The sequence below is a fragment of the Schistocerca serialis genome, chromosome 4, assembly GCF_023864345.2.
Source record: "Schistocerca serialis cubense isolate TAMUIC-IGC-003099 chromosome 4, iqSchSeri2.2, whole genome shotgun sequence".
Taxonomy (NCBI): Eukaryota; Metazoa; Arthropoda; class Insecta; order Orthoptera; family Acrididae; genus Schistocerca; species Schistocerca serialis.
In genome coordinates this window covers 573,975,218-574,000,900 of record NC_064641.1, presented here as the reverse complement: position 1 = coordinate 574,000,900, position 25,683 = coordinate 573,975,218, and the positions used below count along the sequence as shown (strand labels likewise).

The following is a 25,683-nucleotide window of genomic DNA, read 5'->3' as shown; positions in this document are numbered from 1 at the left end:
CAACTTCAATATTACCAAGACTGTGTTTACTGAGTAAGATCTATACATTTTCTTATTGGGCTTTAAAACCTGGAACAATACAGATGAAAAGATAACAGAAGTTCAGTAGGCTTACACAAAATTTGATCAGAGCATCTGCAGATATTCAGGGGATCAAATTCATGACCTTTTCATATGTGTTTCATTACCTCTTTAGTTACATCAATGACTTCTCAAAACTATGCATGTTACAATATAAAAAAAATTTTTTTTTATGAACCTGAGAGCTGACTGAAATGAAATCTGACTGTAATAATTCTTGTATCACTTAAACTGTATGTCAGCATGAATAACACAATTACGTATGACTTTTAACAATAACATGAAAAGGATCATTGCTACTCAACATACAGTGGAGATGCTGAGTCACAGATAGGCACAATGTTCAGCCAATGTGTGTGTGAGCTGCATTTGCTCACATGCGTGCCCCTAAGTTTTTTAACGAAGGCAATGTCGGCTGACAGCTCACTATCTGACAGTATTTTTGTTGTACCTATCTGCAACTCAACACAACTGCTATATGGTATGTAGCAACTGTCCTTTTCATAATACTGTTACATTCCATCCTGGATTTTCCATTATGTATGACTTTTATTATACCATTCACCAAATGCTATCAAAACATTAAACTCTCACATAGGATGGATATGACTATTTTCAGATATATTTATCATCATATAAATTAAAATACAAATTGAAAACATAGTAATGTAGTAAAAACTTACAATTTCCATTAAGACAATTTAACAATACTGAAGGTAAAAAATTGATATCAAATGTTAAACTTCACAGTACAAGATTTATTGTTTAAGTTTCTTAGCTAAAACTTGAAATTTCATCTAAAACTTCAGCATGTTCTTTTGCCTTTTCAATGATTATTCTTTTTTTTACTTCTGAGTTCTTTTATTTCTTGAATTACTGTGCTTTTAAGATTGGCCACTTCATTTTAATCGGATTTCTTCTTTTTTAAGGCTTCTACGTTTTTCATGAGGCATTCTTCACAGTTAGTATCATTAATTTTGTAATATCCACATTCAGTCATTTCTCACTATTGAATTAACCACCTAATGACTGTATTGCATTGTAAACACTTCTTTCTGCAACAATTGTATCTTCTTCTAAGCTTTCAATCAAAACTTTTTTTCTTAAAAGAAAAGTGTTTTTCAACTACATCGTTTCTATGAAACATGCATAACAGCTTCTGCACAAACTTGATGAAGTCACGCTCATACTGTGCAATAAATTTGTCAGAAAGTGATCAAGTTTGTCCTCCTTAGGATCGAACTGGTCAGTTGTCACAAAATTTAAAGTATTCTCTCTTCACTATGTCAGCTGTTAATACAGTAACCTTTTTTATTCTTTTTTCCATAAATTCCTTGATTGCAATTTTCACTTTAGAATTTCTCAAAATGAACTTCGGATGATAAACATGAGCCACTTTGAGTACTTTAATTTCAGCAGTTTTTAGATACACACTTCGCAAAATAAATGTGCACTTATTTCTGAAATAAGGATATACTTTTCCATGTAGTCCTTGCTAGCAGCTTTGGCACCAAATTCAGTACCTACATAGTGACTTGTTTTATGACTATGTGCTTTTATAACAACAAGAGCAAGTAACTTGCTAGAATTTGTCACCACTTCCATAACAGTTTTCTTTCTGAACTGAGAAGCAATGCTATACATCAAACAGAACAAATCTTTGTACAACAAGAGGAAGAGGGAGTCATTTGGCTGATACTTAGTTAAAACACCTCGAGGTCAACTGATAATGATACAAGAAATTCAAGTCTTGCCCAAAGGAATTTACTTCCTAAGTGATGTTTAATTTTTTTCAAAGTTTCTTTTTTCAGTTGGTCTTTTACGTACTTCAGCAACAGACTTCTTCAAATGTGGAATAAGTTCAAGTGCTTTCTTCACGACTTCAATATTTCCAATCCATTCTACAGAACAAAATATGACATTAAACTTGGAAAATCCAGTGGTATTTGAGAAGGCTGCCCTCCTCTAAGGAAAATCCTTCATAAACTACCAGATCATCCTAAGAAACTCATCAACATTCCAACCACTTTTATTATGAGCAGTTTTTAAGGCTCCATCCATTACATGAAATGAAGCAAGTGCCACAATGATAGATTTGTAATTGATTATATTCTTCTATGATTAGAAATGCTTACAAATTGTGCAACATTTTCAACTTCACATTTGGCCCAGCCACTAAAATTTGAATTATAGTCTTAGGTGACATATTCAAAATATTCATACCCCCCAGGAAATTGACTGTGACTCAGAAGGTGTGACAAAACTAAAAAACAAATATGTTTAGTATCTTGTAGATATAGACTGATTTTGTTCATTCCAGAAACGAACCACAGATCCATCTATCCTTTAGGACAACTTTGTTCGGACTCTCATTGTACAACACATGAAAGAATTCCACTTCCCTGACTTTCTTAGCTAGGAGATTCTAGAAATGAGGGCCAAGTAACTGTATTTTTTGGGAATTATGTTCTCAAGAAACATAATGTGGAATATGTCTATTGTGTTTCCAGAACTTCTTACTGGTGGCTGAGATACGACTTTGTTCATAGCCCACATAATGTCAGATTTTATCATCTCACAAATAACTAAATAAATGTTTCAATGAGTTTGGTTTGGGACTCTTTTCAACTGAAGTTTCAGAGGTTGTAGGAGGAGCAAGTGATTGTAATTTGTTACTGCCATTCAAATTCTGTTCAGAAGAAACTTGTGACTGTGCTGGAACTACTACTACTACTACTACTACAGCAAAAGACAAGTTGTTTTGTTGCCTTGAAACTAATGAATGAACCAACACTGGATGTGTTTTTACACATGAAATGCCACTGGCACTAATGTCAAAGTCACATTTACACAAAATGTTCAACAGGTGCCAAGTTATAGCCTGCAAGTAGTACCAATATGGAATAGGAAATGTTTTGGTTAGCAAGAAATCGATTTTACTCTGAAAAGCCTTAACACCTTTAAAATGGGATTAAAATCACAATAGTTTTATATTTATTATTAAAAACCTTTAAGGAAATGTGTTTCCAAAGAAAGATGTGGACTAAATAGATTTAAACAGAAGTGAGAGGGAACCACAGCAACAGAGCTTTTGGTAACATGACTTGCACAGATGGACACTTTAGTCTCCTGCACATAAAGACTTTTGAGTTCTGGTGAACCTTTATATATAATTTTGTATTAAATGGCCTGCTAGATACAACATTTTTGGGGGTAGCTCTAACTCGCTACTCCCTTATAAAGCCAAGTCTGACTGACAGACAAAAACTCACAACCACCCACTCCATTTCATTACCTTTGCATTACTGTCATGACAACTAGTTTATTTTCATTACTTTCATGATCTGTAGACCCTCTGGTGATAAAGGGAGAGTAAGGAACACTTACATGGACTCTAAAGAGGGTACACAAGAAGTATTACACAGAATAGAAAAACACAGAGAAAGTGAAAAAGCCACTGTGATAACAGATATGAAGGCAAATTTCTGGTAAATTTAATTGAAACAGTAGAAAAGTTGTCAACTAATACAACTGTTGGTACGTGACACTCTCATGATGGCTGTTTAATCTTGACTGAAGGATGTCACAGGATTCACATTAACAGATAAAGTTCAGATGCATGCAATGTTTAAGCATTTTCATTTAAAATTTGGACAGTGTTGCAGATGCGAACTGTGATTTCACTAGTTCATTGGCACTCTGCATCAACACACCAACATTTAGTAGTGTTTATTAATTGATGACATAAAGGCTATACATGAATCTGTGATAATATTCAGCATTTTTTGTGTAACTATCCACCTTTATTGCACATTATTATGCAATTCACAATACAACTAGTTTTGGTTTACTCCCATCATCAGATTTGTTCAAAATGGAAAAACACTTAGGCCTATATAAAAGAATAAATAAAAGTAAACTATATGAATATGCATTTGCATACACTATTGATAACAACTGACCAACCTTGCCAAACACTGACTAATATCACACGAACATTCATTCAGTGCACATTAATCTGTGATTTCTGTCACCAACAAAAGCTTTGGAAAAATTAAGAACAGTGTGAGAAGTAATTATGCATGCTTGAAAATTGAGTTTACAAAATTACTTGTCCTTAATACTGGAGTGCTGAAAGTAATCTCCACTTGAGAGAGAGAAATGTGCACTCCTGGCATAATTTACAAATTGTCTTCAGTAACCGATGGAATGAATGCTGACTACAGCTATATCCACCCAAATGAATGAAACATCGACAAAGTTAATTGTTAGTCAATAGATGGGAAGGGTGTTCTTTTTATTTTTTATTATTATTAGAATAATGGGAGATTGGTAACAACAAGAATAGTCTGGAAGCACAGAACATAACTTTTCTTAGCACAATATCAATGAGATCTAAAATTCCTATCTTTGACAACTTGTATTTGTGGTCACTGGCTGAATTTAATTAAAAGTACATAGCTATTTTATGGAATGGAACTGCAACGCATTTTACAGTGGAAGCACTGACATCTGTGTAGGATGCCTGTTGGGTGTTCGTACAGATCAGTATCAGAACTCTACAGTTTTGCACATAAAAGGTTTTTCTTCAAAGCAGACAAATCCTGTGTTATTCTTTTGTTTGTTTCAGATTCGATTCCATTTCCATTTCTACTACTCTTTCCATCCCTAAATTGCTTGTATGGCTCATGGATCCAGAAATGAGCGTAATGCAGTTAATGAAGGCCCTAGTAACAGATTGATATGAAGTGCAGCCTAAGATTTACATTAGAATGTCATACGATAGTTTTGTTCAGAGTTGGAAAAGCTAAAGAATGTGTTGCGACAAGGTATGGTGTTGGTTCAAATGAAGAGTGTGGACATGGTCTTGTCTGCAACATAGTCACAGGTCCAATTTCATTGAGAGTTGGCAAAATGGCATCAAAGGCTTCAGTTAAACCAATTAGGTTATATTATTTCTCATAGTTATATGATAGGGCTGGATCTTCCTATTGAAACATTTGGCACCCACAGTGACATAAGAACTTCACTCTAGTTGTAACATACTGAAAAAACAAATATTAGGTACAATTCAGTAAAACTACCTTCCTTCCATTGTTAAAAACGAAATATCTACAGCATTTGAGATGAAAAGATGATGGCTCAACAAAAAATAAATATCTTAATGTAAGACAGGCTTGGTAAAAAACGAGTCATTCTAGAGTGTTGAGAGTTGTTTCACAGAAAATAGTGAAGGCTTTGATATAGCTCATCAGCCATGAGCCGTACCAGTATGAACAAGCCAGCTATTCACCAGTACCACATGATCACTATACTGTCAACCAAACTGTGGCCTTTCAATCTAACCTATATCTTGGGATATACTGCAGATAAGTCTGTCACCACGACCTATATTCCAAAAAATTATATAGATGCGAAAAATAAAATTGAAAAATAAAAACATAAATAAAAAATTGTTAGTGTTCTGTTATCTTCTAATTAGTGGGTCTATTACGTCACACAACCACAACACCATTAACTTATGCCACAGGGTGAAGCCGACACCCAGTACTGTAGGTTCAGCTGACCCATCTGACGTATTTGACAAAAAGCAATCACTTGCCTGATGTGGTACCAACAAAAAATTAGAGAAAGTTCACATCATCATCTACTTATTACCATTACTAATACTATGACATCAGGATGGGAAACTGAATCCTGTGAACAGGTTGATGAACCATTGTGGCACACGAAGCAGGTGAGAATGTTGACAAAGTATTTGAAAAAGATGATTAAAATGTGACAAAATTTTTAAACAAACAGGAGTGGCACAAATGAAGTGTTTTCATTTCTGATAATCATCTACCAAAAACACAGGTAAGAGGATAATATATTTTTATATTATGCTTCTGGATGGGATATGGCATTTTTTTCATACATATTTATTAAAATATGTAGGTACATTGGTAATTCAATACTGGTAATCTTAATTCACTAACAAAATCTACAGCACATTTTCATAACTACCCGACATTCCACAGTTCAGTACTGGAAAAACATCAACGAAATATTTTTGGATTAGGCCTACTGTTTCTAAGAAATATTAGCCAAAAATGAAGTAATCATGCTGGACAGTTTTCCTCAAGATTTTTGTGAACCTAACAATTTGTGAGTATGTGCAGAGAAAGAAAATGGGGGTATTGTGCCAAATTATATCTCATAGTCAAAGCACTTTTTAAAAATCGTTTGGGCATCGCTGCCTCGTCTTCTACTAATGTGTGCTTCAAAATGGAATATCTTCTCCCTGTGTCCACACTTTCAAGGGATAATATAAGAGAAGCCTTAACAAGTTTTAACATTTGGATATTTTAACTCTGTGCGATGGGTGTTTTGGAGATACGTAACTGTCAATACCATTGTGATCTAAAGCTGGGCCATATTTTTCAAACTGTACAACCTTTCAGTCGTCTAATTAGTAAACTTGCTAGACATCAAAAGGCAGCATTGTTAAAACCTTTAACATGTCACTGCAGCTTCCCCTCTTTATTCTTTGTTTGTTGACTAAAAACTTAAAACTTTTCAGTGACGTACTTGATAAATCATGTCTTTATAATGTTTGCAAGCTACTACATAATGTTTTTTTGGATTCTTTAGAAATCACAACTTGTCACATTCTTACAGTTTGCTAAACTCTTTGGTTACTTGTCCACAACAACTTGTCATTGAAGAGGAAGCAGATTGTCCCAATGCAAAGAGTTTGTTATGAAGAACATCATAAATGCTCTGAATTTTGCACAAAGTAGAAACCTTCAAAACACGAGCCAAAAAGATTTGAAGTATGTTTTCTATTTCTGTATGAAACTTGGAAATCAAATGTATTTGGCTTTGAAAATGTGTGAAATTACTGAATAGTTCCACAAAAGAACTTAGGGAATGAAGTTCTGCCTTCGGTGAAGATTTTTTTAAAGCATTCACAATGGCTTTGTAAGATTTGGACTGAACAGTAGCAGAATTATTTTTCAGATGTGCATACTTAAGGAAGTAAAACCAAATACTATCCTACTGTTAGGAAATCGTGTTGGCAGAAGGTGCTACAGTACTCCACCTTATGGTTGTATGCCGCAAAAACTTGTGGTGTGGAATGTAAAACTCAGACTGAATTCCTTCAAATTCTTCCCAGAAAACAGGCTAACCACTGAAACAATGGTAAATATTGATGAGAACTTCAGACGCTTCTTCACCTGAATACTCCATGGCCTTTACATAGGCATCATACGAATATTGCAAGTTCTGGAGTTTATAAGTTGTCTGCCTTGGGTCTACTTAACTATCTTAAAAGCCTAAACATTTTTTTATTGACATTAGGTCTGCTGATCCTCACATGAGGCATTTATCTAGGGACAAGTTTGCTTCAGAAAGTGCTTCACATGTTTCACCACTTGCTTTGCCAATAATTTAAGTTCTTCAGTGACCCATTGTTACGTATACCCAAATGTGACCAAAACATAATGGTTGCTTGTAATTATTTTCTATCTTTAACACTGGTAGTTTCATCAGAACTGAGGTTGTAAGATGATGAACATGCATTTTTTAGTGTATGTTCTGGAAATATGGTGCCAGTCCATCAGTTATTAGAAATCCTTCTTTGACACAAGTGAAAAATGTTCAGGAACACTATCATCTAAAAAATGTTACAAATATCATCTGACAAATCCATATAGAGTAATTCGAATTCACTGGTTTAATTGTCCAAATCTATTCCGTTGTAGTGGAACTATTCTTGGGTCTTAACACAGGTACTGCTGTCACACATACTGCATATGTATGACAAACAGCAGTGAGAGTTAGCAACCCATAAAAGTGCTGCATCAAAGTTCTCAAAGCAGTGGTAAGTCTTGCGAACTACTCATGGTACAAGGAAAAAATATACATAACAAAATCAGAGTTACAGAAACTTGGTCACCGTTCAGCACATATACAAATTTCTCCAACTCTCCACGGTTACAAACTTCTGATACAGACTTTGCAAGTAATACAAGGGCCATTTCAAGAGTCCCGTACACTGCCCACATGCAACTGTTATAGTGATGTGATCAAGTTTAAATTCATGTAAACTGTGAGTGAGACTTTAGGCATTATGTTTGTGATGGGTGTGTGGGAACAGTGTGGTGGGTGTAGCACAGCATCATGGTCGGTTAAGCACTGAAGACAACCCAAGAAGTGGAAGCCCATCAACTGCAACAGATGGAAATACGGAAGCGTCCGATCCCGCCCGTCTGCTTTGACCCATGATGTCACAAATATGGCGGAAACGACCATAAACCACGATTCCAATATGGCGCATATAAAGTCGTTATGTACACATTATGAGGACGAAAATACATCGAAAAACAAACACACACACGTTCCACAAAACGCCTAATGACACTAACGGGACAATTGCGGGAAATAGGGGTTTTTTGGGTGGGGACAAACTAAATATAAACAAATTTAGACACCCACCCCCATACAAAACCATGCAAAAAAAAAAAAAAAAAAAAAAGCGACATCACAAAACTCCCCAAATACCACTAAACACATATTATCTGGAATCGGACACTTCCCTTGACCTATACAGCTCAACAGCAGCTCCTGATCTCATAAATTGGGATCGAACACTTCCCTTGACCTATATAGCTCAACAGCAGCTCCCGATCCCATAAATTAGGACCTAACACTTCCCTTGACCTATAGGCCATAGCTCAAAAACATCTCCCAATACCAATACCAACATTCACAGCCACACACTGGGATCGAACACTTCCCTTGACCTGTTATCCTTACGACATCTCCACATACAGCCGTCCATGGTCCGAGACACCGAAATTTTAAGTAAGCCTCATTTCTTCCCTACATACTGAACACTTCACGACTTCATCCAAAAATCCGAATAGTGAGAAGAAATTTTATTAGAGACAACGCACTGCTCCCATCATAGCCGACAACCGAAAACTGTTGACCCTGTCAGTCATATCCATACCTACCAAAGACATAAAAAAAAGTAATTTACCAAAATTCACACACGACGCCACACTCGCAAACTAAACCAAAAATATCACCTAACACACCACCAGAGAGCACCACCGATCGCATCAAAACGACACCTAAAAACACTGCCACTCTCACAAACTAAATTCCGCACTGTCGTGACATTACACACCACAACAGCCTTACGTCACGGGTCAAAGCCGACTGGTGGGATCGGACGCTTCAGTTGACCCCAACCGACAACACCTCAGAAGTTACTGTTAGTGATACTTTGAGAGAAGATCAACAAAAGACAAGTGAGGAACTTGCATATGAGGACATAATGTCTGTCACTTCAGTTTGCAGAATCATAACTGGAAAGTTAAAGATACGAAAAGCTGCTGCCAGATGGGTTCCACAGGATTTGAGTGAAGAATAGAAAGTAGGTTGCAGAAGAATTGCTTCAACTTTATCTAATAGAAGGAGAGCATTTTTTGAAAAGGACTGTTGTACTTGATGAAACCTGAATACAAGATTTTGAGCCCAAACTGAAGTTTCAATTTCCGTCAACACAATGGAAAAGTTCAGACTCTCTACTCCTGGAAAATTGTGCCTCCACCAAAAAAAGATGAAAATGATGATGATCTCTGAGTATGACATAAATGTAGTCATAGCTACAAATAGGGTGCCCCAGGGGATGTCTGTTTCTGCTTTGTCAAAGAAGACCTGAAATGCTTCCAGCTGGTGTCCTCATTTTGCATGATAATTCAAGACCGCATAGTGCTCTACCAGTGAGATAAGTTCTTGACAAATATGGATGGTAAATACTCCCACACTCCCCCATCACCACACCATACAGTCCTGATACGAGCCCACCAGCTCTGATTTGTTTTCCAAATCAAAGGAACAACTCCATGGATAAGGTTTTGATCCAACTGATGAAGCTTCCAGTGAGATGACCCAAGTAATTAGCCAGTTCTAGAATGAAGGTGTCCTGTTAGGAATAAAGAAGTAATAAGTAAACTGTCATAAACAAGAATGGAGGGTATATTGAAGGCTCATGAAGGTGTTTTGTAAAACAAGTTTTTTTTCTTCAGTTCTATCATACGAAACTTTTGAAATAACCTTCATACCTTTATGGACTCAGCGTACTTTCATGTAACTACATGGAACTACAACAAATTCAGCAAGAAAGTAAATACAAACTGAACATAAAAATCTTATTACGGCAGCCAGATAGATAAACAGTTAACTAAAAGTCACACTGATGACGGTGTAAAGGCTGGAGAAGGAACACATTTTATTTTTCAAGAATATCGATGAATATTTCCAGTCAAGCACTACTGGAAGGAAACAACTGCTGTTCAACAGAGATTTTCACAAACAGCTGGTCCAAAGTTAGTGAAACAGATAAAAACTGAAAACTATATTTGTCAGTCCCTTAGAACAGGAGATTAGGGTTTAACAACTCAATGACAAAAAAGTCATTAGGAACTGTGCATAAAATAATATTGGACAGAAAGTGCATAAGAAAATAGCCATGGTCTCTCCAAACATATGAAATTAGCCATGGTCTCTACAAACAAACAATCTCAGCAATCACTGAAGGTAGGCTTCCTATACATCCAGGATTAACCTGGACAGTCCTGTCCAGGGTTGCTAAAATGTCTGGGGTACAAGAGTTTTATGACTGGCAAGTATGACTTTTTTTTTTAAGTATAAATCTTACACCTATAAGTCTATATGTTTGAAATCACATTTTTAAACATTCTTTTAAAGGCGTGCCTCCTTCGGCCAACCTTGAGGCAAGCACTGACATCGACGGGTAAGTGTGGCTATTGGTTCCACAACAAGTTTTCGCTTTACCATTTGGTAACTCAACAGGGGCAGAGTGTTCATGTTGTTTTTGTGTGTTAAGTAACTTGTCATATGTTTTTGTAAGTAACTTGTCTATATGTTTTTGATCATTCTCTCTCTCTGTGTTTTTTTCCCCCCAATGAGTAAAAGTGTCTGTGTACTTAATGTTAACATGCAATAGGAACAAAAAATTTTGAATCTCCTTAGGGAAAAAAGATGGAAATTGTGATATTGTGGGACAATACAATATATTGATTAGAAACTGCAATTGTCTCCTCTAGTCTATAGATAATCTTCGCATTTTCGAAATTAATAAAAAGAGAAAGGTGAAAGAAGTATAAACATATTATATTGATGCCTATCAATTTGTTTTATCATATTATTCACCGTGAAAGGTATGCTAAGACTAGGTGACATGCATATATTAACAAGACAGATGATTCAGTCATGATTCTCCATAATGCATATTCCTTCTGACTGTTACCCCATCAACAAAACGAAGACAAATAAAATAACACTCATATTTCGTTCAGCATGGAGGACTGAAACTACTCCCTGTGACACTGGCAGACTACGAAATATTCTTGGCTGCACAAGCTGCGATAACGTTTTCGGGGCGCTTGATATTTTGGTGCCTTTATTGGTATATTAAATGTCCGGTCAATACCTAAGAAAACTTTCAGTGTGCGCTCCAACGGTTGATCGACGAATGATAGGGGGAAATGTTAAACAACGTTGTTTCTTTACAACTGGGTAACTCAACTGGAACTTTTTCAACTCTGAACTGTATCTACTCACCCACAGCGTCATAAGGTAGGTTGTTCAAAACGAATTCACATGGGGGCTGGGGGTAAATTATTTCTGTTCAATTCACAATGAATATGTTATTGTTGGTATTTTACAACACACGTTTGAGAATAACATATCGCTGGGAAGTAATACCACTAAAAACGCCACCTACACGAAAACTGATCGGGCTGTAAAATCGCACCGCTACAGAGAAAACAGTAACACAGTGTGGGATACACAAATAAATAACGTTAAAATGTTTTGAAAATTACAAACTCTGTGAAAATAGTCCATCGATTTGTTCTTATTTTCCTCCTCATGTCTCAATAACGACGATACAATAAAGTGTCACTTTGCGCAAATATGAGATAGCGAATGAACAAATGCAAAATGTCAACTGTCCGCTGCAGCGACTGAGGCATTATGGTTCGCTAATCAATGTTATCAGTATACTGCTGATATGAAAATGTGAGGTTGCTGATAAAGAATATATAAGCGTCGAAAAGAACTCAAATGTCAGGTGGTTTTTCTCACCGAAAACGTGGAGAGTCCCGCAAGCACTCCTCAATTTCAATAATCGCTTCCATGTCGAATACAGCGATCAACGAAAGCTAACACAAAACTTCAAACTATCAATGAACGCACTCTTCCAACAATTACTGAAAGTGTCTCATTTTCTTGTGAATGAATCATCATGTAAGTCAAAACAAATTTGTTTGAAGTGTCATTTCACGTAGTTACACCACACGCTCACAGATGGCACACCTTCTACAAATACGTGTAACTTACCGTCCAAAGATTAAAACATGTAGCCAGTGATCTCTGCAAGTAGCACTCGAGTATGACTGTGACTCGAGCGTTGAAAATTAACAAGACAAACTACACTAGAGACTCTGTTTGAAACAGTACATGAATTCAACTGTCGTCTAGTGAAATTTGATCAAAAGCGTTAAGGAATGATACCATATATCTCGTTGCCCCTCCATATGCTACATCAGTGTAAGAATGTGTGGTTCCTTTCGTCAGGGTAAAGGCCAATTCACATCTCACGTCCGTCAAAATGTTCCACAATGCTTTTCAAATAGCAACATCCACACAGGATGTCAAAGAACCGACACGTCACGTCAAGGTTTCTCGGGAAGTTATAACGGCGTCGTCGTCTGATAAATTGGAATTTTTGCTGCGCTCACTCATGCAACAGCAATGGATTTTATGCTTCTGTATCTTTTTAATTTTTATTATTGTCAGTGTGTTTTGTTTTCGTGGAAAACTGCACATGTTCCACGATGATTTGGATATTTTTTCCAATAAATCTTCTTCCACATGTGAGGTCAGATATCTAAAAGTGCGACATTATTTAGGTTTTATAGTAACGGAACAGAGCTGACCCCACGCTGAGCATAAGTAAAAACATTAGTTGAGAAATCAATTTTCACTAAGTATCGTTTTAAGTTAAAAAGTCAGCTCTAATGAAGGAGGAAAATACTGTTGTCTGTTACGTTATTGGTTACATGTAGAACCATAATGAATAAACAAGTACTTTTCATTCCCTTACAAACATAGTTTGGTATGATTGATTGTATATATATTCGCCAACAAATGTATGCCACTTGTTTGAAATGTTGTTTGACTTCTCAGCTCTTTACCACACAAACCTGACGAAAAACATGGATTATGAAGTGTGCTTTGGCCCTTAATAAACTTCACTGTTGTTATTTATAACCTCACTATCATCTTTTGGTACTGGTTTAAGCGAACTGACGTAACACGACATGACATGGCGAGACAGACAGTGAGAGTACTCTCTTACGTGACGACGCCTTGACGTGACAATGACTTGACGAAATTGTGTTTAGTTAAACTACAGATCAGAATTTTCTACCGTATGTACTTGAAATTGCAGAGATAATGCCACTGATAGCCAAAAATAGAAAGATGACATACATAAAGTACAGGTATTAGTGAGTGATACTTTATCAACGCATTAATGTATTATGTAATAAATGGAAGAGATCCTTAATAATTGGTAGTATTCATTGCAATATTTGTCCTATACAGAAGTCAACAAATGGTTTCTAGAGACAAAATGTTCATTATCAGGTTGTAAAAATTAACTCATGGGGTTAAAACGCTAAAAAGGCTATCAGCACAATAGTAGCATTTACAAAATAAAACGGAATAAAAAACACATTGGGCTACATGTCCACCTCTTACATTAAAATTGCCAACCTCTGTCAGTGGCCATCCCATCTCACACTGCACATTGAACCAGGTGCGTACTGCTTATCTGCTATGGGCACCAAGAGTCCAGGTGACTCCTCTGCAGAGGTTTGGGAGACACGTGAACTGATATGTCCGTTACATTAGAGGATGAGCACAGCTATTGGATCAAGCACAATGCTGTTCTATTATTCACATACATTTTCCTTGTTTCAAAATGTTTGGACGTCAGCTTACGGCTAGTTTATCAACGAATCATTACAAATTTATGGTTATGTATCTACCTTAAATTAATTCTGCAAAGTATTTGAGAAATCTCATTCCATTGTCATTACCATGCACATTCAGAATACTGACATTTTTCTTTTCATGAGTGGCGATCTCCTATCTTTCCGACAAGTCGAGTTTCGTTCCTTTCTTTTCTAAGTGCAAGAGATCTAAACTTTCACATTTTTCCTTAAGGGGATGGCCTGTTTGCTATAGATGATTCTCAACAGCTGATTTATCATTATTAAACAGTCTGAATGCATCTTCATGTTTCTTATAACTGACCAAAAATATTCTTCCTGACTGTCCAACATGCTTTGCGTCACAGGATACACACTGAATTTAATAAACTTGCGATTTTTCGAACTTATTATTTTTATTTATTTTTTTTTTTTTTTGCAGATGTAATGTTTCAGATCATACTTCACAGGATTGTTTGTCTAAAGTGCTATTTTAACACCATGAATTCAGAAATGTTTGTGATCTTTTGCGACAGTGTTCCAAATGTGGTTGGTGGCCCTTTTCATTGTTTCTTCATTAGGTTTATTCTTTCTGTTCTTATTACCGTTTCATGGCAATCTGTTAACAATATATACATTTTAACAGTCATTAGAAGTTATCTTCTTAATTGTGGCCAGTTCCATCTTTCTATCCTTCCTGCTGATTGGCTTGTTGACTGCCATAGATAAGCAACAACAACTCATATTCTTAACGTTTAAAATAGATAATTTTGATCATAATGGCTTGGTCAGATCTCACTAACTGATGTTGAAAAATGAAATAATAATGAAATCAATCATGCCAGTCATAAGTTTTTAACAGTGGTTAAAACAGAAATGAGGAAGTAATAATCACAAAGCAAAACTGACCAATTAATCGTCAGCTCCACAAATAAAGAAGGAAATCCCGTTACTATGAGAACAGATAGAGGAATGCATTGCGAAGATGTTGGCATTTTTTGCTAAACATAACTTTACAGAAATTCAAACGGACTTATCAGCTGACTTCCAGCCCAAACTATGGAAATACTCTCAGACATACTAATTACTTGCTGAAGGATGCCAAAAGAGAAGATACTTAATTATGAACTCAACTGTGTCCAAACTAAGTTCACAGCTAAAAATAAATGGGAAATACCATTGAGTTCATTCGATAGTGAACTGTAAGTACAGACCAGCCTATTAGATAACTGGATTGCTAGACAACTACTCAGTGTATAATACGCACATCAAAAAAGTTTCGTATCACTTCGGTTCCGAGAGTTCCGCAACATGTACAGAAAATTAGAATAGAGATCAACATAAATATAATTTCCGCTCTTTTTATTGCTCATGAAAACCACACATTGCATATTGTACCACCATACAGCGAGACCTTCAGAGGTGGTGGTCCATACTGCAGTACACACTGGTACCTCTAATACCCAATAGCACGTCCTCTTACACTGATGCATGCCTGTATTCTACATGGCATACAATCCACAAGTTAATCAATTGGTCCAAATTGTCCTACTCCTCAACGACGATTTGATGTAGATCCCCCAGACTGGTTAGTGGGTCACATCGTCCATAAACAACCCTTTTCAATCTATCCCAGGCAATTTCGATAGGGTTCTTGTCTGGAGAACATGCTGGCCAGTCTAGTCGAGCGATGTCGTTATCCTGAAGGAAATCATTCAGAAGACGTGCACGATGAGCGCGAATATTGTCCATGGCGACGAATGTCTCGCGAATATGTTGCCGATATGGTTGCACTATCGGTCGGAGGATGGCATTCACGTATCAAATAACCGTTATAGCGTCTTCCATGACCACAAGCGGAGTACGTCGGCCATACATAATACCACCCCAAAACATCAGGGAACCTCCACCTTGCTGCACTTGCTGTACAGTATGTCTAAGGCATTCAGCCTGACTGGGTTGGCTCCAAACACGTCTCTGACGATTATCTGGTTGAAGGCATATACGACACTCATTGGTGAAGAGAACGTAATACCAATCCTGAGCGGTTCATTTGGCATGTTGTTGGGCCCATCTGTACTGCGCTGCATGTTGTCATGGTTGCAAAGATGGACCTCGCCATGGAAGTCGAGAGTGATGCCTATTGTGCACAGTCTGAATCCTGACACGACGTCCTGTGGCTGAACGAAAAGCATTATTCAACATGGTGGCGCTACTGTCAGGGTTCCTCTGAGCCCTAATCCGTAGGTAGCGGTCATCCACTGCAGTAGTAGCCCTTGGGCGGCCTGAGCGAGGCATGTCATCGACAGTTCCTGTCTCTCTATATCTCCTCCATGTCCGAACAACATCGCTTTGGTTCACTCTGAGACGCCTGGACACTTTCCTTGTTGGGAGCCCTTTCTGACACAAAGTAACAATCTGGACGCGAGCGAACCGCAGTATTGACCATCTAGGCATGGTTGAACTACAAACAACACGAGCCATGTACCTCCTTCCTGGTGGAATGACAGGAACTGATCGGCTGTCAAGCCCCCTCTGTCTTACAGGTGCTGCTCATGCATGGTTGTTTACATCTTTGGGCGGGTTTAGTGACATACCTGAGCAGTCAAAGGGACTGTGTCTGTGATACAATGTCCACAGCCAAGGTCTGTCTCCAGGAGTTCTGGGAATTGGGGTGATGCAAAACTTTTTTTTAATGTATGTATTATTGCTTTAATTACAACGAAATTGAGGAGAAACCAGACACTGACTCTTCCTGTTTGGTTTAGTTCGTTGTTGAGCACCTATACTCCAATGTTCAGGTTAAAGATATGCACGAAATAATCAATAACATTATCCTTAAATGCAGCAAAATTTCTATGAAAGAGACGATTGAATTTGTTGAACATCTGCAACTGATTGTAAGTTTTAACTATTACACTTTTAATAATAAGTTTTATACTCAAAACAATGATCTAGACGTGGAATACAGCATTTCAGTGACCAAGCCTAAATTTTTTATTAATGAACTAGAAGATAAAGTTTTAGAGTCTACCACGTCACTATTGTTTATTACAAATGTACATATAAAATTCATTACCGATTGTTTATAGTTATAAGGAAGATGTAGAAGAAATAATAAAAAAGTTGAAGGATACCCATAGGAACATTCTGTTTACCATGGTGCACAAAACTGTTGTCAATTTAGAATTCATCAGTTTGAACATTAAAAGGAATTGCAGACAGCAAGGATTTACCATTTACAGAAAACCAACAACAACAACAGATGATGTGATTCGCATAATTCACGGGCTTACAAAGAAGCTTCCTTCTGTAGTGTAGAGCACAGGGCAGTCAACCTACAACTGAGCAGGAAGGATAGAGAGACAGAACTGATCACCATGAAGAAGACAGTGCCTGATAATGCTTACAATGCAAATACTGTTTTAGATTGCTGTGACACATTCATAAGATCAGAAAGACTAAACCTAATGAAGCAAAAATGAAAAGGGTCACTAACAATATAATGGAACACTGTCGCAAAAGATTACAAACATTTCTAAACTCATGATGTTAAGATAGCACTTTAGGCAATCAATCCTTTGAAGTATAATCTAAAATATGACATGTGCAAAAAAAATAAGTAAGTTCGAAAATTCGGAAGATTATTAAAGACAGTGTGCATCCTGTGATGCAAAGCATGTTGGACAGATAGGAAGAACATTTTTGGTCAGTTATAAGAAACATGAAGATGCATTCAGACTAGGTAATTAAGATAAATCAGTAGTTGAGAATCATATATACCAAACAAACCATCCCCCTAAGGAAATATACATATGAAGGCTTGAGAAACTTGCATTTAGAAAAGAAAGGAAGGAAACTCGATTTACTGGAAGAATAGGAGATCGCCATTTGTGAGAAGAATAATGGCAATATTCTGAATGTGCAAGGTAATGACAATGGAATGATATTTCTTAACATCTTTGCAGAATCTTCTTAAGGCAGACATATAATCATAAATTTACAATAACTCTTTGATGAAGGAGCCATAAGGTGATGTCCAAACACTAGAAAATGAGGAAAATGCAGGTGAATAATAGGACAGCACTATGCTTCATCCAGAAGCTGTGCTCATGCTGTAATGTAACGGACATATCAGTTCACAAATCCCTCCAAGCTCTGCATAAGCGTCGGTTTGACTCTTGGAGTCTACAGTAGATCAGCAGGACACACCTGGTGCATTGTGCAGTGTGAGATGGGATGGCCACTGACAGAGGTCGGCGATTTTAATGTAGAGTTGGACACATAGTCCAATGTGTTTTTGATTCCATTTTATCTTATGAACGCTGCAGTTGTGTTGGTAGCATTTTAACCTCATGAGCTAAGTTTTACTACCTGATAATGAACATTTCGTCTCTAGAATCCCTTTGTTGACTTCTGTATAGGACAAATATTGCAATGAATACTACCAATTATTAAGGATCTCTTGAATTTATTACTTAATACATTAATGCGTGATTAAGTATCACTCACTAATACCTGTACTTTATGTATGTCATCTTTCTATTTTTGGCTATCAGTGGCATATTTTCTCTAGAAATGCATTGTTGACTTCCCTATGGACAAGAATTATGGTTAAATACTACTAATTATTACAGTAAAAATATAACAACCATTACCTCAATCCATAATGTACAATATGAAGAACGCAAAAGATAGCTAGAGCACTTCTCATGTCAAGTTTATTCAATGGTGAGCTAACTCAGAATACTGACTAGTTTTTTAGGTCAAGAGTGACTCCAGTTTAAATACCTCATCCATTATTATATAGCACTGATGAAAAAGTTTCACAACTGCTTTGTTTCTTGGTAAGTTACAGCTACAGAGCCTTATTTTAGTTTGTTACTGACATAGATCATAGTTGTTGTTCAATAGTGTTCCGATTCTAAAAATGAACATGGAGCAGGGGCAGGACGTGACTCCAATTCTGAACACTGGAGCAAGAGACAGGCATGTGTTCGCCACAGCCTCTGATCTCGTTTCTGCTGCTGCTCATCGTCTAAATGCGGTTGTCCTTCCTCCTGTCTTACTGTCATCATTACTCATAAATAGCATATTTTGCATCTCATGCATGTCTACACTATTCTGTAAATCATAACATTTGTTGTGTCGTTGGTCCCTGTGAGCAATTATATTTTGGAAACTGAGATAATAATAAGAATCTAGACAGTAATGACAGGAAGGCTTTTTCTCTTGTTTGTTGCAGTTAAGTTACCAGTACTGTGACCATCTGTACTGTTTTTCATGCAGTGCAGAGGGTTAGGGAAACCAATTACATTTTCCTGTTATTTGAAGATAAGCCCTGTATCAAGGACTTGAGGAGACCAATGCTGCAAATCAAGTTAAGCAAGAAAACTAAAAATAACAGTAAAGCAACTGTAAGAATTTTCACTCCTAACATTTATAAGAAAGTAGATTAGACATGTGATTGTGATACAATGAACAAGTTGTTTTGTTTTCCGAGTTTGTTGTTCGCAAAACAGAATGCTGCTGCTACAGATTCGGGTGCCAAGGTTTGTTGACGATCTTGGACATATATCGCAAGAGTTATTTAAATTTGAAAAACTTAAATAATATAACAAAAATCGTGAGTGGTCCAGATCACATACTAATACTTAGTTAGAGCACAATATTTTAGAAAAACACGGTATTAGACAAAAACTGTATAGTGCTTATAGACAGCCGATTAAAAGACACAGTGATTAGAAATGCAAACATATTAAATGTTCTCTCAAAATGTCTGCCGTATTAAAGTTTGTGGTGTTACTGTGTTCACAGTTCATGAACATAATGAATACAGTGACTCGTCAAATCCAGGGATTGTCCATGGTCTTCTGAATTTCACTGCTGAATTTGAATTTGATGCTTAACAATCACCTTTTGAAGACTACTGTTTGTCTCGCGGTTCTAGGCGCTCAGTCCGGAGCCACGCGACTGCTATGGCCGCAGGTTCGAATCCTGCCTCGGGCATGGATGTGTGTGATGTCCTTAGGATAGTTAGGTTTAAGTAGTTTTAAGTTCTAGGGGACTGATGACCACAGATGTTAAGTCCCATAGTGCTCAGAGCCATTTGAACCATTTTTGAAGACTACTGTTTTCAAAGGCACACGTAAACATATTCAATATGATTTTCTTTCCTGTATGCTGGAGGTTTACCATGTCCATGTAAGGAAGGAAATTTTGTGTCAGTTGTAGCAGATAAGAAAATGATATTTCGACAATTTCGGAGTTTGTCATAGTTAGCAGGCATGTTTTGTTTGAGGGTAGACCTTTAGAAAGGTTTTAGACATTCCTCACTCCTAGTGTACATGATGAACAAACGTTAGCATTATAGCTCAAAGAAACTTTACTGAATATTCTGGATAGTGCAGCTGTTATGGGTGGTCATCATTCAGTTGTACAGATGCTTCCCAAAGAGTATTTTAAACATACCTCCTTTGTTAACTGTTGCACCCATATGTTGAATTTGATTTTAGCGCAGGCAACAAGTCAGAATAGGTATTTTACAATTCTTTTGCTGACATTGCTAAAATTTTTAGTTTTTTCCACAGTTCTTCGTAGTGAACAGTGATGCTAACTGATGTAGTGAACAGGAAAGACCATAAATAATATGGAATTTTAAACCAAGATATGTGTAAGCCGTGTACGAAGAGAGTCACTCGTAGCTTGCTTGGAGCTAACTGAACCTACATGCATACCTACTACTAGAATTACTCGAGAAGCAGAGATCCATCTGAAATTAAAGTACCCATCATTTCAAATTTTGTTATCTGTATTTACTCATGCTGTACAACTGATAAATTGTATTGTTAATCACAAAAATGAGTAGTTGACCCTCTGACTGTACAACAATGGGTAGAACATTGCAAACATATGTCTGAGATATTATCTTTGACACGATTCCTACATGCAGAAAGCTGCTGCATCCTGCAGAGAGACAGAGACAAGGAGTTGCAGTAGAAGCGCGAGATACTACTATTGCTCATGTTACAGAACGCTTTGACTTCACAGGGTAACTCGTTGCAGCAAATTTGTTTGGTTCTGAAAAGTTTGTCTCAAGTGCTAGTCAATTTCTGCAAGTGCTTCTGCAGAGGTCTTACAAGGTATGCCCCTTTCTTGAATACAATAAGCTGAGAACAGAACTTTAGATACTACACATGAGTAATGAGTTTAGAACTCTCGCAAGTTATGTTCCATTTCTGCAATTCCTGCTCGAAAATAATTTGCAGAAGCCTTTTAGTGAAACAATGAAGTGCCTGAAAGTGACTGTTATCCTACCAGTGACCGTGTCCAAGGCAGAGCGATCTTCTCCTAGCCTGAAGATGATATAAGTTTTTCTGAAAAGTACTATGAGTCAAAAGTAGCTTATAGCAGTAGCAGTGCTTTCCATTGAGAAAGACTTCATACAAGGCATAACAGACTTCAATGAATTATTCGTTGCTGGGGTACCTGCTGTTAAGGAGAGGAGAGTGAACTGCTCATACAAATATTCACATATTTGCAACAAGACAAGCACATTTCCGTGTAGCAGTTGTTTCGTTAGTTAATTTTAGCCTTAATGGTTAATTATTTGGAACTTTGTAGACCATCTTCCAGTGAACCCCCTAGAATAAAAAAACTCCACGAGCTGCCACTGACCTTATGGTCACGTTTAGTATTACGTTTAGAAACTGTGTACTTGTTTTGAGGCAGTGTATCTTACTACATGCAAGCTACCCCGACAATATTCATCTTGTATTTGAGAATGAGAGTTCTTAGCGAATTCCAACGAACTATAAATTTTAATTTCAAACGTTTATGAAGCTTTTTCTCGCGAATACCCCAACCGCCCCCCTCTCCCATCAACAAAATCATGAAAGAAGAATAGTTCATTGCTTAATACATTTTTTCTGTTCTAGCAGTAAAACTTCAGCATCAGGTATGATGTTTTTATTTATTCCTTTTTTCTCACTCTCGCTTACATGCTTAATGTCAAATATTTAACACGTTAACTCATTTGTAAAGCAGTTCGACGTTTGAACTATTTTATACATGGGAGATCGATTCTTTAACCCTTTGTGTCACAGTGGTTTCACTGTGGAACCACTTTTTGCTCCATTGTATCCCTTTGCGGCATAGGTGACTCACTGTGAAACCACCGTCTCACCCTTCTTTGTAGTGCACTCTAGCGGATTTTCGATGAACTAACTCAATAAATATTGAGAGAGCAACGCTGTGAGCGGGAACCGGCATTCAGCGCGTGTTTTCCGTGCAAGTCCGACATATTGTGATTCAGACACGTTGTTTTGTGTTATTCAGGTGCTGTGCTTTATTCAATGTAAGTGAAATTTTTATGCACGTTACAACATATACTCTAGATTGAAAATATGTCTAAAGTTTGAATATAGCACATTATTTGAAACAATGAGAAGCACAAATGTTGGTGGTTTAGCTGTGAAACCACTATGCTAATATGATACCTTTAGTGTACAAAGCTTCTATTCTAATATACAGTAAGTTATTTAACTTTTACCTCTATAATGGATAAAACATACACAATGACAGAATTAGATGAGACTACTGTCTACAACCTGCTTTTTGAGGATATTCCAAGCGATTTGTCAGAATTGTCAGAATCTGAAGAGGATGAAGATGGTAATCTATTACTCGGGCCCTTGGACAGGAAGCCCCCACACTCCTACCTTCTTTAGCACCTGAGAAAGAAGTTTCTGAAGCTCCAGCTGATGTCAGTGAACTTCTTCCTTCCACACAAGACTTTACAGACCCAAAGTGGGCACGTGAGTTCAGTGATTATGATCATGTAAATTTTATGGAAGAAATAGGGCCTTAGCACAATTTCGATAATCTTTCTTCCCCAGCTGACTTTTTCCTTGAACTTTTTACAAATCAGACACTGGAGGAAATAGTGTATCAGAAAAATTTACATCCTATGCAAAAGAGTGGTGGCATCAATCCCCACTCTACAAATATAGATGAGATGAAAGTGTTTTTAGATATTCATTTACTTATGGGTGTAAAAGCACAATCTAGTTTTAGGGATTACTGGTCATGTTTTCCAGCATTGTGCGATGAATACATTGCCCATAGAATGCCATTGAATAGATTTGTGTGATTCCTTTCTAATGTACATGTAAATGACAATGAAAAACAACTACAGAGGGGATCAGCAGATTATGCCAAACTACGTAAACTACGACCATTGCTAAATTCTCTCTCCACAACCTACAAAAATTGTTACAAGGCATCTAACAAAACAAAGCATTGACGAGTCAATGATTAAGTTCAAAGGGCGATCATTTATGAAAATGTATATGCCACAGAAACCCATAAAAAGGGCTTAAAACTGTGGGTAAGGGCGGACGAAATGGGGTATATTTGTGAGTTTCAGATCTACACAGGGAGAAATGGAACCCAGGTAAAAGAGTACCTAGGTGGAAGAGCTGTTACTGATTTGACAAGATCACTGTTATGAAATCTATGTAGACAACTATTTTACATCAGTACCATTGTTCAAAATCCTTCTATTAGATAAAGTATATGCCTGTGGTACAATTAAAAGTGGCACGAAATACTTGCCAAAAGATTTTAAATCTGATAAATGTTATACTCGAGGGGAATCAGAGTGGAGGAACAGGGAGAGAGTAACTTGCACTAAATGGATGGACAAAAAACCTGTTCTTTTCTCTCAGACTTCCATAATCCAAACCAAGAAGCCACTGTGAACTGAAGAAAAAAATATTACTCTCAGGAAGCAATAAAATATCTGAAAGTCATATATGACTACAATACTTCAATGGGTTACGTTGACAAAGCAGATATGCTCAAATCAACTTATGAATTAGACAGGAAAAGCAAGACGTGGTGGCATAGAATATTTTTCCATTTCTTGGACGTCACTGTCGTGAATGCCTATGTCATATATAAAATAAAAAGTGGATGAACACCACTGAAATTAAAATATTTTAAGCTACTAGTGGTTGAGGGTCTGTTTGTGCAATGCAGCATTTTCCCAGCAGGAAAAGGAAAGCAATTTTCCATCCATCATCATCTAAGAAGACATTTAGAATGAAAGTCTCTGTGGATAAAAGACAATCCAATGAACCACCTATTCCCGTTCCAAGCAAATCGAAACGCTGCGAAAATTGTAGGTAAAAAAAAGGAGCCTCATAGGACCATATGGGCATGCAAGGTATGTGATGTCGGATTGTGCCTAACAGATAAAAAACTGTATTTTGGAGTGTCATGAAAAGTGAAAAACAAGTGTTGTATGTAATGTACTTTGAAATTTAGCATTAAAGAAAAAAATGTTCTTGGGACCTCAGTTTATAAAAAAGTATGTATGAAAGAAAATGTAACATTAGTGTAATAAAAACCTGAAAATTAAAAATTAGTGGATTTCTGAAGGATGTTGAACAACCCGTTGTGTCACAGTGGTTCCATAGTGAAACCACCTACGTATATTTTTTGTAAAAATTGAAAAAAATTTTAAAAGATTTGTAATGTGCTCTAGTAAAGCAATAAAGAAGGATAAGATCAAATTTCAGTGCATATCAAGTCCAAAAGTATTTGTGTGACTCAAAGGGTTAAAGGATTGGTGGTTCACTGGTTACTTGTAACACCACTGTAGCAAACACATTTCAACGTCTCCATGCTTACATTACAAGTGTTAATCAATTGGATGGTTCGAATTCTCATTTTCATGCTTGGACATACATTTCCTGAACCTTTTATCGTGAACGGCAGTTTTCGTTATTCAATCAATAGTTCGTTTCCTATTTTCGCACTGCTCATCTTCCTTTAAAGAAAGAATAATAGCAAATGCAAAGAAAGCAACGTCGTTTTGAACATGAAGCAATGCTATTCACAACCATACACAAGTTGCAAATAGTGTAATTAACAGTCTCCCTTCAACTTCGCTTTACACAGTCGTTTTCAACAAATGAAGCATCCATTTACCGAAGCCAGAGTCGATAACACATGGTAATGAAGTGGAAGTCTACAACCAGTTCAATTCGAAGTGGAGAAAGAATTTTTCATCTTCGGGTTTTAGCTGGTAAGGGCAGCAGAAGCCGTGACGAATAGTTCCTGACTACAGCGAGGCAAACAACTTCGCAATGTTTTGTGGAGTGAGCTCTCGAGTTCCATTTGTTCCATGGAGACACTGAATTCGGCAGCCCTCTTCCTTTTCTCTCATCGACATCAGTTAATACGAACATACAAGAACCTTTCAATGATCACCCTTTAAAAGAATACACTAATGCTCTGCTTCCGAAACTTGGTGAGGTGAGCCTGGTCCGGGACGAATCTGCTTTGCGGATTAACGACGAGGGCTGTCGAGTCAGCTAGATGGTTTTAGTTTTTAGGTGGTTTCCCACATACAGTTAGGTGAATACCTGGCTGGTACCGATGTGCCACATCAGATATGTACTGCGCAAACGTTTAGAAAACGTTCTCACACTTTAGAAGGAAGGCTTCCGGTCACCAA

At 37.0% G+C, this 25,683-nt stretch overlaps 1 protein-coding gene across 3 annotated transcripts in view; it reads right to left on the bottom strand.

Annotated features, from left to right (window-relative positions):
• The window catches only part of LOC126475310 (arf-GAP with coiled-coil, ANK repeat and PH domain-containing protein 2), a 151,679-nt gene extending 139,210 nt beyond the window's left edge, over positions 1-12,469 (bottom strand). For 2 of the 3 annotated variants that reach the window (XM_050103084.1, XM_050103085.1), the window contains exon 1: positions 12,247-12,469. In XM_050103084.1, coding sequence (XP_049959041.1) covers positions 12,247-12,299 — 53 coding nt within the window. In that variant the 5' untranslated portion in view covers positions 12,300-12,469. Of the gene's footprint in view, positions 1-11,721; positions 11,824-12,246 lie in introns of those variants that run through there. The other variant, XM_050103087.1, reaches the window with a different exon arrangement.
• Positions 12,470-25,683: the final 13,214 nt, after the last annotated feature.